At 45.1% G+C, this 17,642-nt stretch overlaps 1 protein-coding gene and 1 long non-coding RNA gene across 3 annotated transcripts in view; one reads left to right on the top strand and one right to left on the bottom strand.

Moving 5' to 3' along the window:
* Window positions 1-17,642, top strand: part of LOC138917989 (uncharacterized) — a 64,028-nt gene that overhangs the window by 41,870 nt on the left and 4,516 nt on the right. For both annotated transcript variants that reach the window (XR_011426706.1, XR_011426707.1), the window contains one exon: window positions 16,395-16,550. This is a non-coding gene — a long non-coding RNA (uncharacterized lncRNA). The remainder of the gene's footprint in view (window positions 1-16,394; window positions 16,551-17,642) is intronic.
* LOC138917979 (spermatogenesis-associated protein 31D4-like) lies at window positions 8,861-15,348 on the bottom strand. Its single transcript, XM_070237037.1, has 4 exons — window positions 14,926-15,348; window positions 14,137-14,182; window positions 13,487-13,547; window positions 8,861-13,208 (listed from the first exon to the last, which is right to left on the bottom strand). Exons 1-4 carry the CDS (start codon window positions 15,121-15,123, stop codon window positions 9,002-9,004), a joined length of 4,512 nt encoding a protein of 1,503 aa, XP_070093138.1. The 5' UTR covers window positions 15,124-15,348; the 3' UTR covers window positions 8,861-9,001.

The following is a 17,642-nucleotide window of genomic DNA, read 5'->3' as shown; positions in this document are numbered from 1 at the left end:
GTCAACAGACAGAGGGAAATTCTAAGAAAGAATCAAAAAGGAATGTTAGAAACCAAAAACACTACAAGAAATGGAGAAGGCCTGTGATTGGCTCATCTGTAGATTGCATACGGCCAAGGAAGGAATATGTGAGTTTGAATATATGTCAATAGAAACTTTGCAAACTGAAATGCACAGAGAAAAAGAAAAAAAATTTTAAAGCCCAGACTATCCAAGAACTGTGAGACAGTTTCAAAATATGTAGCATGTGTAATTGGCATACCAGAAGGAGAAAAGAGAAAGAACAGAGTAGAAAAATATTTGAAGTAATAATGGCCAAGGATGTTCCAAAATTAATGACAGGTTAACCATAGATTGTAGAAGCTCAGAAAAGACCCCAACAAGATAAATACTAAAAAAGTCTATACTTGGACATATCGTCTTCAAACTGTAGGAAACCAAAAGATAAATCTTGAAAGAATCCAGAGGAAAATAAACACCCTACATCTAGAGGAACAAGGATGAGAGTTGTGGGATTCTCATCATAAACCATGCAAGCAAGAAGAGAGTGGAGTGAAATATTTAAAGTGTTGAAACAAGAAAAAACACTGCCCACCTAGAATTTTATATCTAGTGAGATTATCATTCAAAACTGAAGGAGAAATAAAACCTTTCTCAGACAAACAAAAACTGAGGGAATTCATCAGCAGCAGACCTGCTCTGCAATAAATATTTTTTAAAAGTTCCTCAGGGAGAAGGAAAATGATAACTTGGATCTTCATTAAAAAGAGGAAGAGAAGGAATAAATTAAGGTAAAATGAAACTTTTATTTTTCTTATTCTCAATTGAGCTAATAATAATAGTGACGATGTATTGGGTGATTATAGTATATGGATAAGTGAAAGGAATGAAAACAATGTTACAGAGGACTTACATTACTTATAAACGTATATTACAAACTCTACAGCAACCGCTGAAATTTTTTTTAAAGAACAATTGATATAGTAAGAGATGAGAGAAAATGGAATCATAGAAAATGCTTGTCTAAAACCAGAAAACGCAGAAAAAGAGAAGAAAAAAGAATAGATATAATGAATAGTAAACAGTTATAGACATTGTAGATATGAGTCCTACCGTATTTTAAAAAAATCGGTAAATATAAATCGTGTAAATTCACCAATTAAAAAACAGAGACTGTCAGTGGATTAAAAAACAAGACCCAATTAAATGTTGTATACAAAATGCCCAGTTTAAAAATAAAGATACAGATAGATTACAAATAAAGACAGAGAAAAATGTACCCTGCTAACACTAACCAAAAGAAAACAGGAGTAACTATATTAATTTCAGACAAAGCAGACTTCAGAACAAGGAAAACTATCAGGGATAAAGAGGGGTATCACATAACCATAAAGGGTCCATGCTCCAACAAGACACACAGTCCTCAACATGTATACATCGAACAGCATAGTGTCAAAATATGAGGCAAAAACTGGTAGAACTGCAAAGAGAAATAGTTGAATCCATTGTTATGTTTGGAGATTTCACCCTCTCTCTCAGAAATGGACAGATTCAGCAGGCAGAAAATCAGTATAGATGCAGTTGACCTGAACAGCACCATCAGTCAACGTGATCTAATTGACATTTTGTAGAGTACTTCATCCGATAATACACATTCTTCTCAAACTCTCATGGAACATTCACCAAGATAGACCACGTTCTTGGCCACAAAACACACTTTAACAAAAATAAATAGAGATTGTACAAAGTATGTTTTCAGACCATAATGGAATTAAACTAGGAATCAATTACAGAAGGATAGCTGGAAATCCTAAAATGTTTGGAGATTAAACAACACGCTACTAAACACTTTGGTCAAGGAAGAAGTCTCAAAGTATTTTAAACTAAATGAAAATTAAAATAGAACTTATTAAAATTTATAAGGTATAGCAAAAGCAGTACTTAGGGGGAAATTGATAGCATTGAATGCATCTATTTGAAAAGAAAGATTTGATATTTCTGAGGGACCTGATTTACTTACCTGATTGATGTCTCTCTCTTTCTGAAATATTGGGAAACATGGACTCCTCTTTAGGTAGCAGTGTGACAGAAGAAGGAGCCCCACCCCACACAGGAAGGCAGGGATGGGAATACCTAGGAACTCAAGCTGGAGCTCAGCCATGGTGCATTAACATTCCTCAGACAAAGAGGGTGATCTGCATCACCAGAAGTGCATTGCCACCTCAGGCAGCTGGGCGTTAAGAGTGCACATTCTAGACTAGAGTTCCAGGCCCACGTCACAGAGCTTTAGCATAGACACCAAAGGTTCTTGATGGTCGGGGAGGGGAAAACACAGAAGTGATGAACCCACAACCCTTCCCCCACCATCCAGGCCAGCAAATCAGTCCACCCCTGAGGCCCTTTAGATCCTTCCAACTTACCTTCCAACTCCACATATTCACCATAGCATATATTTCACCTTGGTGAAATTTTCTATTTATTCTGTTACCCAGCTATTACCTAAGAGCCTTTTATTGCTTGGTGATCTCCTTTTGGACCCCCACGTCATCTTTGAAAGTCGGTCCTGTGCCCAGGGATTTACATCCCCAAGATCTACTCGGCCTTCAACTAAAACTTCGCCTCATACACAATGTGTTTTTACCTGTATGAAACCAGAAATACACTCAGCGGCAGCCCCACCTCCCGTTATCTCCTCAAAAGAATCCACTATCACCAAAAAGCATGAGAGAACAGAGTAGCCTGTATCAACCAACAGAAAGCATGAGAAAGAGGGCCACAAGGGCGTGGCACATCCGTGGACCCAGGGCAAACAACTTGAATATGTTTGGTAGTTCTTCTTTTCCCCGAATCCCTCTTAGGCTAGTCAGCCTCTAAAGGTTCTCAAATCTGGCCCCCTCCACCCATACGGTGTCTCCCCCTGCTGCTCCCTCTTTTTCTCTGCCAAATCCCCTCCTCCCAGCAAAATTTTAAACTTTTCCATTATTTTACAGAGCAATTGTGCTGGACTAGGCTTCTCTTTAGCATAACTTCTAGTGAGCACAGTTGTAATCATATTTGACAGTACCTTTAGATTTTTTTTGAATCACACCTGTGGTTACTTCTTCCATGAAAGGTTTTATGATTTTTTTCCCCATCTACTTTCTATCTTTTCCCCAAAATTCCCATTGACGTCTCTGTACCTTTTTAAACAATAATGTCATTTTTGTTGATGGTGGATATATGTTTATTTCATCTTCCCCCACGCTAGCTAGTCATTTAATAGGTATAACTTTTACAGCTTCATTGTTTAGTGCTAAACTGCTGGAATGAAGCCCTGTGTCATGTCCTCCCTTTGCCTGCCCGCATTCCCTCGCTGAGTCTGATGAATCTATCTTGGCCGCAGACACCCAATCCTTTCCCTCCCATGTGAGAGGGTTTACCAGTAATGACAGCTCCTTTCTTTCCCTGTCTTCTCCCTCATCCACAGCTTCACCATCGTCTCTACCCAAAAGGAAGGTACACTTCAGGCCCACCCCTCTCATGTACCCTCCCTCGACTGCAGGAGGTCTCTGTTCAGACAAATCCCTCTATGTATCTTTGCTTCTCTGGCATTGTTTTTTTTATAGCAAGTCTGGTCCTGACTGCCCCTAAGGTCCCCAGGACTCATGATTGTCAAATCATCCTTTAAAGTCTGAGCAAGATCAGCTCCACCAGCAATAGTTTCAGGTGGGGCCGGCCCCATGGTCGAGTGGTTAATTTTGCACACTCCGCTTTGGTGGCCCAGCGTTTCGCCGGTTTGGATCCCGGGCGCGGACATGGCACATTCATGGACATCCATGTGTGTGTGTGTGTGTGTGTGTGTGTGTGTGCTGATATAGAGAGAAAGGGGAGGGAGGGAGCGGAGACAGAGACAAAGTGGAGAGATATCGAAAATGGGTCAAAATACTAATGGGTACACCTGGATAAAGGGTATATGGTTGTTTACCATCCATGCAACTTTTCCACAAGTTTATCTTTAAATAAATACATTTTAAAAATGGACCGTTGGCTGTTGTCCCAAATTTTGCCTAACCTTTGAAATTTCTGGCTTTGATTCCCGCACCTGCCATCGCTAGCCTACCCAGACCCCAGAAGTGTGCAATGGTGACTTTAAAACAGTTGTCGCAGGTTCTGTCCCAGGCAAGAAACCCTGGATCCTCTTTCCACATTTAAAGTGTGCTAACATTTCAACAGGTTTTCACAAAATACTGGAAAAGAGCATCCCCCCCCCCAAATTTTTTTTAAAAAAATTATACATAATATAAAACAAGAACCAAAGGAAACAACAAAATATTCAACGTGTGTACAGCATGAAACCCTTAATTTCTTCCTTATCTGGTGCCACTGGGTCATCCGTATGCTGGGGTTTTGTGGTGTGAGTTGGTTTGCCGGCACTTCCTCTGCTCTGCTAGTCAGTTACCACTCCTGCACCGGATTTCCGTCTTCAAAAATTGTGTTGACATCTTTTGTCATATCTTCTCCCCTTCTTGTCATCCTCAAGGGCCTTATTCTTTTTAAATCCTTTACTTGTTTTAGCAGCTTTATTGAAATATAGTTCACATACTATACAACTTACCCATTTAAAGTGTATAATTCCATGATTTTTAGTATATTCACAGATGGGTAACCATCACCACAGTCAATTTTAAAGCATTTTCATGACTTCAAAAAGAAACTTCATAGCCTTTAGCTGTCATGCCCCTGTCCTCTCATCCCCCCAGCCCTAAGCAACCACTAGTCTACTTCCTCTCTCTCTAGATTTCCCTGTTCTGGACATTTCGTATGCATGGAATCATATGAGGTTATTTGTGACTGGCCTCTTTCACTTCTGCATAATGTTGTCAGGGTTTGTGCATATTGTAGCATGTATCAGTACTTTTTATTGCTAAAAAATATTACATTGTGTGGATATACCGTAATTTATTTACCCATTCGTCAGTTGATGGACGTTTAGGTTGTTTCCGTCTTTTGACCGTTATGAATAATACTGCTGTGGACATTTGTGTACAAGTTCTTGTGTGGACATATGTTTTCATTTCTCTTGAGTGTATAGCTAGAAGTGGAGTTTCTAGGTAATATGGTAATTCTGTGTTTAACTTTTGAGGAACTGCCAGACGGTTTTCCAAAACAGCTGCACCATTTTTCATACCCACCAGCAGCATAGAAGGGTTTCAGTTTCTCGGCCTTCTAACACTTGCTATTATCTTTTTGATTCTAGCCATCCTGTGTGTGAAGTGCTATCTCACAGTGGTTTTGATTTGCATTTCCCTGGTGACTAATGATGTGGAGCATCTTTTCATGTAATATTTTGCTTTTGGGGAAGGAGAGGAGATAAAAAAGTGTTTGATCTCCTGTGTTTAACTCATCATACAGTAGCTCGTTTTAAATGTATTACAGGAAAGAAACTTTCTTCTAAATCTTTGAAAACACTTGCATGGTGATGTGAAGTCCTTATCACATGTACAGTTTTCTCCTTCTGTGCTCTCTACGTGCTGCAGTCACTGTGTGACTGAGGGACTGCAACACCGTGCACTGCATTTGCTTAGGAAGATTCCTTTCTGCGTGGGGTGGAGGGAGGAGTTAACTCAGTGACTTCTCAGGCTTGACTACAGGGCTGAGCAGAACTGATGGCCAGAGCATCTGAAGCTCAGTGCGTTTCCTCCCCATGGCTCTGTCCATCTGTTTTGCATCAGTGAGCTCCACAGGTAGTAAATGTCAAAGAAACGTGAGAGCTGTGACATGGGCACAAAGCATACACCTGACAGACGGATGGCAGGATGTTCCCATGGGCTTTTCCCCTTAACCGTAGTGTAGGAGACGGGCCGTATCACACGTGCCAGATGATGACTGTGAAAGTGGGGTAGGGGTACATGGGAAGTTCCACTGCTCTCGTGCTTGTTTAAACATTTCTGTAATAGAAGCTTAAAATAATGAAAGAAGCTGGGTGCCTCCTAAAGAGAGGGAGGGGACGAGAGGATACCTGGCAAGGGGGCTCAGTCCGTCAAGACGAGGGTTTAGCTCTCTCAATAGGGACATTTCAGGAAGTGTAATCATTGACGTTAGGAAGGAAACCTCTTTTCATATAACAGGAAAGAAGGAAAGGAGGAACGGGAAAAGGTTTTTGTGAAGGTTTATTGACGGAAAGTTCCTGTCTCATGACTTCTAGTTCCTCTGTGATCAGTGGTCCAGCACATCTACTGAGCAAATGGAGACAGCCTAAATTTGAGGAAAGTTGAGGAGATTTGAAATACATTTGAGTGTCCCTGGAGAGAGAATGGAATAAGGAAACAGCGACCTAAGCTCCATTTGTCTTGTTCTCATGTTAGTAAGCATGGGATAATTCTTTGTGGAATGAGTGAGTGATTTCCAGCTAGTGCTGGGGCTGAATTTACTGTGGCATCGGTAGACTCCATTGTGAGATTTAATCCAATAGTGATCAATTAGTTATAGGAAGGCATTTCTGGGAAAGGCAGAGAGATGGGATTTTGCCAGACAGGCAGGATTAAAAGGGATTGGATGGGGCCCATTAGTAGCAGAGCTTTTTAAATGTTGGTTAGCTGACAGACCATCGAGTCTACCCCGGAGAGGGAGGAAATGTAAACAAGAGCTTGACCGACAGACAAGGAGTAAGTGGAAAAATGAAGGGCCTGGAGTTGAAAAGTTAACAAGGGGCATATGAATCAGAAGAATGAGAGACGAGGCCAAGGGGTGGAATGTCCGACTGTAATAATCTGGATGGCTGAAGTGTTCCTGGTGATAAGCTCTGGAGTGTGGCAGTAACTACACTGGAATGGAAGGAAAGGACCCTAAGATGAGATGATGTAGAAACTGAGAGGCTGGTCTTTGGCTGGTCTATCCACATCGATGGTAGAGCCCTCCATGGCCTCCTCACCTCTTCAAGTCTCCTGCCCTGGGCCCCATCCCCCTCCCAGGACCTCCACAGAATCTGCATTCTTTCTTTGACCTCAAGTTTCAGACATTGTGGGTTCAATGGCATAACTCTGGACAAGAAGATACAAGTGTGGAGTGAGAGAGGCTGTAGTGGACACCGGTTTTGTTTTTGGTTTTTGTTTTAACACCTAGCATTCACAAGCCTTTCTGGGAAAACTACCTCCAGTGCCCTCTGGGATACTCACCCCATTTGTGTAGTGTGTGTGTGTGTGTGTGCGCGCGCGTGTGCGTGTTCGGTTTTGTTACAATAGTTACCATTATACTTGTATCTTTTCTAATGTCCTCAGATTCCTTTCCCTTACTCAGAGTCTTATTTCGTTTGTCACCTATATCTTGACCCCCTCTTATTACTTATAGATCATTTTATTCTATTTTTCCCTTTTTCTCCTCCCTTCCATTTTTAAAATCATGTTGTTTTTAGAAAACAAAATTGGTATTTTATTTTTCCACCCTTGTAGCCATCTTTATTTTACTTAGACGTCTACAACTTAATGTATTTAACACTCACCATCATAATGCTTTTTGAATTTTGCCCCAGTTGACACTCAGCCAATTTTTGAGTCCCAGTCTGTCTAAGTGCAGTTGCCTTTCCTCCAAACCCCTATTGTAAGGGTGGGTATGTGTGCAGTCCATGGTGAGACCCCCATATATCTGTAACCTGGTGCATAGTCTGGGACTCACCTCTGGTTCATGAGCTGCAGGTGTTCTGGGGGAGACCAGCCATGGCTCCACCAAGGCCGTGAATATCAGAGGCGGCACTTCCATCCCGATAGGTGAACTGTACACACTAAGGGCAAGATCTTGTATATTCCTATTAAGCATAGATGGAAGGAAGGCAGCAAGATCACCTTCCCCAAAGAGGGGGATGCCATGCCTGATGACCTCCCTGCAGATATTGTTTAGTATTCAAAGAACAGCCCAGTGCCTTTTTGGAATAAGGCATCAGTGTGCTGTGCAGTGCCTGGATCAGCCTCAAGGTGGTGATGCCTGGATCAGATTGAGGAGGGGGCGGGGGGGACAGGACAGGGTCACCATATGGATGATGAGGCATAAAGCTTTGTTCTACCAGCAAGGTCCTTCTTTCCCCTCTTCATTTTTTCTTCCCTCCTCGCTTACTCCAAGTCATCTTTTCCTCACTCTCAGCTTTATTTTATCCTGGGAGGTAGGTGGCTACCTGGTCAACATTGTTACTACTGGCAGCTGAGTGATGCTTTTGCTCTGCAACAAAATATCATTTGGCAGTCTGAAGAAATACCTACAGAGGGGAACCACTTCCCCCAGGTGACTTTCCAGTAGGGAAACCTCAATGTAAAGTTTAAAGTATTCTTCCCTAACACATTAATATGACTCGCATGACAGATTCTTAAGGCGCGTCTGTGCTGTTCCTAGCCCCTCCCCCACCAGCCCAGGATCCACTGCAGCAATACCCTCCCCCACCCCCCAAATCCCATTCAGGGTTCACCCACCTGTGGGGTCCTCTGGTCACTGACCTCTAAATCATGATGAAGCCACTGTTTTTTCTTCATTGTTGTTTTATGAATTGCATACCTATTCTTGACCCTCTTCGGATAGAGAACACCTGTCTTCCCTACTCTCTGAAGGATGTAAAACATTCAGTGAGCGGAAGGTGTGGGCTGCTCTACACTTTCGTTAAGGCTAAGCGAAGAGGCAGGAGGCAGAGCCCACCTCCTCAAACTTCATCAGGGAGGAAATGGGCTTTTGGGGGCACGTGATATCTCTTTGTCAACAAGAGCTCCAGAGCACTGGTGACCTTTTAGAAGCCAGAGGAAGCAATCAGTAAGAGCTGAACTCACTCCTCCTTTTCCCTAAGCACAAGCCCTGAGTTACCTGAAACCCATGCCCCCAACACAGGACACAGAAAAGACATCACTATTATTAGAGATTCATTTATTGGGGAGAATTAATATTCTCCACAAGAAGGAATTATTTTGCGGTGGGAAATTTTCCGCTCTCGAAACGCTGGAAAAGCGTTTTCTGTTGACATAGAGACGGATCCCTAAACATAGTGCCTTTAGCAGTGGTGAGAACAGCTGGAGGCCCCTGGGCCGGCTTGACGCCTGCAGGTGGAGCTTGGATGGGGCACATGCTCCCTGCGGGGCACAGATAAGGGACGCTTCTGATCCAATAGCTGATCTTTAAACGCCATGACTTTCTGAGGGTGTCTGTTCTGGTCTCTGATCCGTCTAGAACATGTAGGATAATTCTGGCCAGCAAAGACAACTTCTTGGTGGCAGGACTTGGTGCTTGGCACTTTACAGGAGGGAGCCCTGTAGTTGGAAGGATGCCCCTGGACGGGCTCTGCCTGGGCCTGCTCTTCTGCCTTCTGGTCAGTTTTCACAAACTTCCTCAGGGAAGGAAGGGGCTCTTGAGGGCGGGTGACCTCTGCTGCACACCGCTGCCCCAGTTTCTCCACTGGGAACTTCCCAGGGACCGTCCTGGTCTTCTGAGCCGTGGTGGTCCCAGTAACGGCAGCTCTCCCTTTAACCAGGCCTCTGCTCTGTGCAGATGATATGGGGCTGCCCTTTTCCTGGTGATGTTCTTGGTTTTTGCCTTTTGTCCCAGGACGAAGCCATTGAAAAATGTGGTTCATCTTTTTTCTGAACAGACTTTCAGGAGGAGGCTGTGCCTTCTGTGATGAGGTCTGGGAAGACTTGCTCCCACGCGTCTCCTCTGATGCTGTGATCTGAGTAGGGAAACTCTTTCTTGTAGGTTGGGATGTCCCCAACCCTGCATCCCCTCCACCAAGCTCTTCTTTGTTAGTGCCCGGAGGGCTCACTCTCATTGTAGCTGGTGGGAATTTCTTATCCTCGTACCTCTTTCGGTCTTTCTTGGGGACCCAAGGCTCCTGCCGCTGCTTCCTGCTGATCCCAGTGTCCTCCAGATGGACATGCAGCACCTGGGAAGCTCCCATGTCCCCACTGGAGACACCGTGGGCATGAGTCAGTGAGGCCTTGTAAGTCAAACTCTCTGAGGCAGGGGACCTGTCAGTGTGTTGGCCTTGGACCTGGCTCTGATTCCTCATCTCTAGTTTCGCCTTTAATTCCCTAAACAGATGTTCCTTAAGATCCGATGACTTCGGGTCTTGGGGAACTTGTCTTTTTGGTGCAGGGCTTTCAATGGTCCCAGTAATTTCTATTTTACTGTGATTCTCACGTATCCTTTGGGAGCTTCCTGGCTTGCTGGTTGTCAACACATTAGCAGTTTTTGACTGCAGAGCGTTGAGCTCCTTGGCCCTGAATATGTCCCTGGCCGTGCTGTGCACGGAAAAGGGTTCCGACTTCATCTTTTTGTCCTGTCGCCCTTCTCTTCTATCACTGGGACTCACTCTCTCATCCTTTGTCTCATGTTTGGCACCAGCTTGCCTTGCAGGCAGCTCTGGGGGGCATCTGTTGCCTAGCTGAGTAAATTTCTGACTCGCTTTGCCTGTGATGCCACATGTGACAGGCAGATGAGTCTGCCTGGCACCCTTACTCCTCTGAACAACCTCTGCAATCTCTTGGTTGATACCAGAGGGTGATTGTCTCGGCACCCCTTGTCCTTGCCTGCCCATAGGTGAAGTAGCAGGGCAAAGACGATCCAGGACCAGGGCTGAATTTGTTGTTTCCGCTTTTTCTTGAAGAACAGATTTAGAGCTTCCTCTATGGGGCTCGAAGCCCTCGGATTTGGAGTCCACTTCCAAAGTTGGGTTATTTGAGGGGGGACAGTAGAAATAGGTCAAGGACTGGGATGCAGCATCTTCCGATTTAAACGCCTGTATGGATTCAAGGACCCTGCAGGGAAGGCCCCACTCCATTCTCATACGAAAGCTTTTAATATGGGTTTCCATCATCTGTTGTGCACTGGAATCAATGAAGCAAAGCTCCTGGAAGGTATTCAGGGAGGAGTCCCCACCCACTGAAGGTGGCAAACTCCTCTGTGTTATTTGGGTGCGGGATTTGTCAGAAAGCAGCAATGTCTGCTTGCTGGCATGCCATGAACTGCGCACCGTCCCAGGGAGCCGAGCCTCACTGATTTCCTCAAACTTCTTGCTCAAATGTGCTTTCAGGACATTTTCAAGTTGTTTCTGATCTAGACTTTCCTCCAAGGCCCTTGAATTTTTCCCTGACAGACTTGCCACGTGACTATTTAGGTCTTTCTCAGAGTCATATGCCGGATCCTTATCTGAAGAGCTCTCTGGGTCACTCAACAGATGAGCTTTTGGGCCGTTCTCTGGGCTATGCCCCTGATCCTTCCCCATCTCCTTCTCTACCTCAAGCAGTTCTGAACCCCTCTCATGGAAGCTTTTGGATTGGCTCAATCCAACATTTAGATCTTTGCTCACCGAGATCCATGAGAGTCCACGATTGCTCTCTGCCTTAGCTATCTCTGAGAAATCTCTTGGAGGCATCATCAGTGACAGACACTCACAGATCCTGCGGGGTAGGCCCCACCGGTGTTGGATGAGCCTCTTTCGAAGGTGATGTTCCAGTTTCTTCCTCAGCTCATCACTGAGAGGAAACTCTACGGGAAGGATGGAGATGGAGGCATGGGCCTGGGAGGCCTGATGGTAAGGAAAGTTGGGAGCTGAAGAACAAAATTCTTCCTGAGATCTTTGGACTACAGAGGGGGAACCCCACAAACTTTCCTGTTGCTTCTGCAACACTTTCCATTCCAGCTGTTGAATTTCAGATGAGGTGAGAGACTCTGATTCATCCTGGGGTCTATGGTGACACACTCCACAGATCCTTATCTGGGGTAGAGGACCAGATGGTAGGATTGGGAGTGGGGATTTAAGGTGGGCCTGGGATTTGACCTGAGTGAGAGGTAGGGGCTGGGATTGGGGCAGGGTTTGAGGCAAGCATTGGGGCTGGATCTCAGGCAAGGATGGAGGTGGGCGATGGAGAGGTACTGGGGATTCTTGGCCCATGGAGGCATTTGGGATGGTATTAAAAAGGAAGATTGTGGTGCAGTCACTTGAGTCATGGATAGCAGAGGGCAAGGACTCGCTATGCAGAGATGGGAGACCCCAGAAGATCTGCATACATTTTTCCTGTAAATGGTTCTCCAAGATTTTAGGATATGGCGGCTGCTCATGCATGTGCAGCTCCTTTGGTTTGCCTGCACTGCTCCAAAAAGGAGGGGAGAATGCTAAGTCACACTCATCAGCATTTGACTCTAACATTTTCCCCGAAGGATTTAGTTGGTGGCCTGGCCTAAGTTTTTTTGGAAAAGAACCCTTCTCCTTCTCCTTTTCCTTCCACATCAGGAAATCCCTCCTCTTTTGGACTTGTCTCTCCAAGAGTGCCAGGACACGAGGGCTGAGAAATGAGAGGTTACCAGGCTCTATAAGGTTAGCTGTAGGGTGTCTCTCCAGAGAGGACTCTGAAGAATGGAGGGCAAGAAACAGTCGATTAAAATCACATGGTGCCAAGGTGGAAGGTGCTAAGAACAAGTCTTTGGCACAAGCTTGCCACCAGGATAATTCTGAAATTGACAGGCTTGAATGGTCAGTTCCTCTGATTGTTGGGACATAAGTGGACAACCCACCAGGGCTATCTGGAGATGAGTTCTCTGGAACAGACTTCAATAAGATGGAAACCGATTTAGATTGAGTCACAGTTAAAGGGTGGTCTGTCGGTGGTGAGACAGACAGGCTTGGTGGTGTGTGATGACAAGCCAGTGAATCAGTGGGATTGATTATCTGGGACAAATTTGGTAAGGGGTTAACATCTTGGGAAAGGGTGCGGTCAAGAGAGAAGATCGTATTCAGAGACAGAGTGGCCTCTGGTTGGAGAATAGGACCCGTTGCCTTGGTGTCATGTGGTGGGAGAGGGGGAAGGGCAAGGGGTTGGGGTGGGGAACGGTCTGCTGGGAATTTGGACTCCAAGGGAGGAAAAGGCTCTGGTGGCATAGAGTGACCCGGTGGTGAGGGTGAAAGAAAGTCAGCTAAGGGTGTCATTGGGTAAGGTGAGAGGACGGAGGGGGGCGGTGGGGAAGGGTCAGGTGGAGGGGCTGGTGTTAGGTCTCCTGGAGGGACTTCTGATAAGGCAGAGGACAGAGTGAATGATGACTCAGTCCCAGAAGCTGTGGAAGCCATAGAGGACACAGAGGCGGTATCATCTTCCAGGTCCTCCAGGAGCCGATTGATCTCAGCAGTTGTGCTATTACACACCTCACAGGAGGGGTCTGGGCATAATAGTTGACGAAAGCGGGTGGTATCGAGAGGCCGGCCTAGGGGCCTGCGGGAGACAGGAAGTAGAAAACTGTAGCCAGGACCAGAACAAGGAAAGGAGGACCTGCTGGCCTGTCAGGGGAGGGGCCACCTGAAGCCTGCTGCCCCTTCACAATGCCCCACGTCTATGACTTCACCATACACTCAGCAGCCCTCACCCCAAGGCCTTCATTCACATACCCGTTCCTATGGCAAACCCCTCCCATGACTACTGCAGGCTGTACCGAATCCCTGGAATTGCAGAGAACATGTTAAAGAGCGATCAGGAAAGAAAAGACTAGTCACCTTTTCAGAATAGAAATTAGCCTCCTTTTCTCCTCTGTTTCCCTCTGGTAATTTCTCCAACCTGGGAAACCAGAAGAGTGAATTACATGTAATAAAGGTAGAAGTGTAGGTGTTACACAGGAGTCCCTTTATGGGAGACCCTTGGGATATTAACGGGCTGTTAACTCTGAAAGCCCCAAGAATCAGTAGATGTGGTCAAACGGTCAATGATAATAAGGTTCACATGTGTTTGTTGCTTCATTTATAAAGTACTGTCACATACATTATCCCATGGGATGTTCAAAACCACCATGTGAGGAACATAGGTCAATGGTTACCTCATGGAGTCTGATCATCCAGGAAGTCAACATAGTTTCACAAGGTCAGGAGACAGAAGTTCTGACTCTTGACGTCTCCCACGGCCACCCACTGGGCAACACCCATTGTCCAGGCCCATCACTGCTTCATGCCCAGAGCTGGGCAGAGCAGGAATCTGAGAAATGTCTCGGGTTCTGACTACCTTCCCATGAGCCTTTCCTCTGAGGCCTCTATCTTCTGAGAGGGACTCTATCTAACGACTGACATCCTCAGAGACCATGGACCTGGGACCTCATGGAGAGGACAGGAAGGGTCACCCTTGGAGAGCTCAGGTGGGATAGGTGGAACCTTACCACTTGATGTTCCACCTCTTCTTCTCCTCTTGGCTCTGCCCTGACGCTGAGAACAAAAAGAAAAGAATGAGGAGCGAGGACTTAGTTGGCTTGCTCCTCTCTCTAGGAAACTCAGATATTCATCCAAGATTAATGTCACTCTCCATTTTTATTACTAGCACTTTGTGTTCTTTCCCTTTCTGAATTTCTAAAGGTGATAAGATACTTTCAATTTTTCCTTCTTTGAAAAACTCGGAGGATTTTTGGCTAGAGTCCACACTTGATGTTCTCAGTCAGAAGTCCTCTGCTCAAGGAGGGCATAGACTCTGAGGCCCACAGTCACATCTGTGCTTCCTCAGATGGGACCCTGTATCCTGGGACAGAGCTCACACTCCAGTGTCTGCTCAGAGGCTCAGCCCTGCTCTCCTGATCTGCCCAATACCAAGGACGGTTTGGTCGAATGACGCCCGACATGGGAATGTGACTCATGATCCAGTGTTGGGAACAGTGTTCTCCTACACAGATCCCAAACTCTCTAAATAACCTAATGCAGGGCCGTGAAATCAGTGATGGGATTTTATCCAGGAATCCTCCACCACACCCAGATGGTCTGTGAGTTTTAAATGGGAAACAGTCCCAGCTGAACCCCTAGTCCTGCCTGGCCTAGTCCCTTAGAAGGATGATGTTCTATCCTCTATTCAGACTTGCCATCTTAGGAGTCTCTCTGGACCAACTCATTTAAAAATGTGGGACTAGAAATGGAAACAACAATAAAAAATCCCTGTTGGTGGCTTGCCCAGGGATCCTTACCTTTTGGTAGATTTTGGTTTTCCAGAAGGTTGGTAAAGATGGAATCCCCACCAGGAAGCACAGGAACAGAAGAAGCAACCACAACCCACACACGATGGTGAGGTTGTGGTCACTATCTAAGAATGTTGAGCAGATGCTCAAAAACAACTCAATATGGCTATTCAGAAATGAGAGAACATTCCATTGACTGAACTCCATTTTCTGAATCGCAAGGCTGCCTGAGGCAACTGAGCTCTGAGAGTGTCCACACTTGCCTATAATCCCAGGCCTGCATCACAGAGCACTGAAGAGTCACAAAGGGTTTCAGAGGGTGGGGGAGGGGACATGAAGAGGGTGTGCCCATGGCCCCTTCCCCCCACCAGCCCAGCTGATCTCTCCATCCATCCTGGGCCCTCCAGGTCCCTCTGCCCTACCCTGCCATCCTATTTTCCAACTCTGTCCGTTCATCATATCATACAATTACATTAATGGAATTTTCTGCCTGTTCCGCCTGTACTCCAGATATTACCTGGGCCCCCTTTACTGTTTGGAGAGCTTGACTTTGGTTTCACCAATTCCACTGCCTCGAAAGTCTGAAATGCTCCCTGGAATTTTTGCTTGTAGCCAGACATTTACACTCAGAATCATATATGTCCTCAAATCCATCTTTCCTTTAGAATGTTTTTGCCTTACATGAACCCTGATATAGAACTTAAAGTTCTTTACTCATTTGGTTTTGTGAATGTTGAATAACAAATTTTAGTTTTTTGCTTCAGTCAGCCTTTACCGTCTTCAGCCAGTGGGGCTGACTCAAATAATTGAAATGAATAATTCATTATTGAACATTCACAAGACTAAAATCAGTACGGGCATACCTCACTTAATGAAAGGGACATGTTTTGAGAAATGCATCATTAGGCACTTTCACTGTTGTGTGAACATCACACAGTGTACTTACACAAACCTAAGTGGTAGAGCCTACTACACACCCAGGCTATGTGGTGCTACCCGTATGGGACCACTGTCATATATGTGGTCCATTAGTGACCGAAACATCGTTAATATTGTTACGTGGTGCGTGACTGTGGTGGATGACAATGACAAAATGGAGTACCATTTTCAAGGCTTCTAAAATGGAGCTGGGAGGCCATTAAGGAAGTGGGGCTTATGCTTGTACACCACATCCACCACCAGATGTTAACTGAACTTTTGAGCTTTACCTGACAGCAGAGGTCACATCTTGAAGTGTTTCCTCATTCCAAGAAGGGGCAGTCTGCCTGGGACCAACTATGTTCTAGCAAGTCAGCTCACCCCATGCCAGAACCAGTCATTAACTGTTCACTGTAGACCTTTGTAAGCCTGTGTCCTTTCCTTTTATCTACCCCTGCCTCCTTTGTCTTCCTAGGAGCACATTTGAGCTTCTACTCGAATCTACATCTCCTGAATTGCAATTCTTGAGACCCCAAATAAACTTTTTGGTTCTTTTGCAGTTTATGCCTCTTATTTGCTGACTTTACATGGTGACAGAAGTGGGATCCCTAGCTACTGACCTTCAATTCTGGTGCCACTTCACAGACACAAGCAAGGTGCCTGCAAAGAATCTTTTGTGCTCTGTCGTCTCCTCCTGGTGGCTCTGGTTCCTGGTGGTAAGTCCTCCTGGGCCTGGACCTCCCATTTTTGGTAGAGGTCCAGACTCTTTATGTAGGCGTCCTTTGATAGAGGTTCTGGCCATCCTTCCATGGTCAGCTTTGTTAGAAACTTCTGTTTCTTTCACTCCTTTTTTGGGCCTTTGATCCTTTGGTAAGTTCATACAAATGAGAAATCCATTTTCTAAGAGGACCACCAAAGAACAGCCCCACTCTGGGACTCCTGCTGGTTTTGTCTTTAAAGAATACAGACCTTCTACATGTAGATTTTTGTCCCACTGGGCTCAGATTACTCAGGGTGACTTAAAGCTTCACTGGCCTAAATGGGGCTCCTTTGAAATTCCTAAATTGGTTTATCTGTGCACTCAATTGGAAAAAGCCTATCAAACCAAACAAATAAAATGGGAAACTTTTTAAAATTGGTATCTTGAGGCCTCTAAATGAAACACTGAAAAGGACACTTCCTTGCAAGCCATAACAATGTCATAACTAAGAATTTCAAGTGATTAAATGTAAATGCCATCGATAAAAGAATATTAACTCCTCCTGTATTTGTCAGGGTTCTCTGGAGAACCAAGGAGATTATCTATATATATATAATATATATTAATAGTGATATATAATAGAATATATAATCCATTGTATCTATATTTAAATTCATTTATTTAGTTCTATAAATTACATATATACACATAAAATTTATATATAAAAGAAACTTTGGCCTCGCCCCTAACTGCCTAAAAGAATTTAAGACAGAAGGCCTGTTCCAGGAAGGAGCTGTCAACGTAGGGAACTCTAGATGTGGTAGAGAAGAAGGTACCTAGCCGGGCCCATTTTACACAAGTTCTCTCTCATTTGTTTAGAGATGGCCCAGCAAACATTTGGTTTTCTGTCTCCTTGTGAATTGGCTTCCTCCTCTTTGAAGTCCCAAACCATGACCCCCAACCCCGCGCCTTTGTAAAATATCTAAACCCTAACCATAGACCTGGCAGACACGCTGTAGACTGAGCAGCAGCATGAATACCAGGGTCAACCTGATGACATTGTGGCTGGGACTACTGGCTGTTTGTCCACATCCTTGTCCTGGGTGCC

Source organism: Equus caballus, chromosome 16 (genome assembly GCF_041296265.1).
Source record: "Equus caballus isolate H_3958 breed thoroughbred chromosome 16, TB-T2T, whole genome shotgun sequence".
NCBI classification, from domain to species: domain Eukaryota; kingdom Metazoa; phylum Chordata; class Mammalia; order Perissodactyla; family Equidae; genus Equus; species Equus caballus.
The sequence above is the reverse complement of the archived record's forward strand: the minus strand, read 5'-3'. Positions and strand labels throughout refer to the sequence as shown.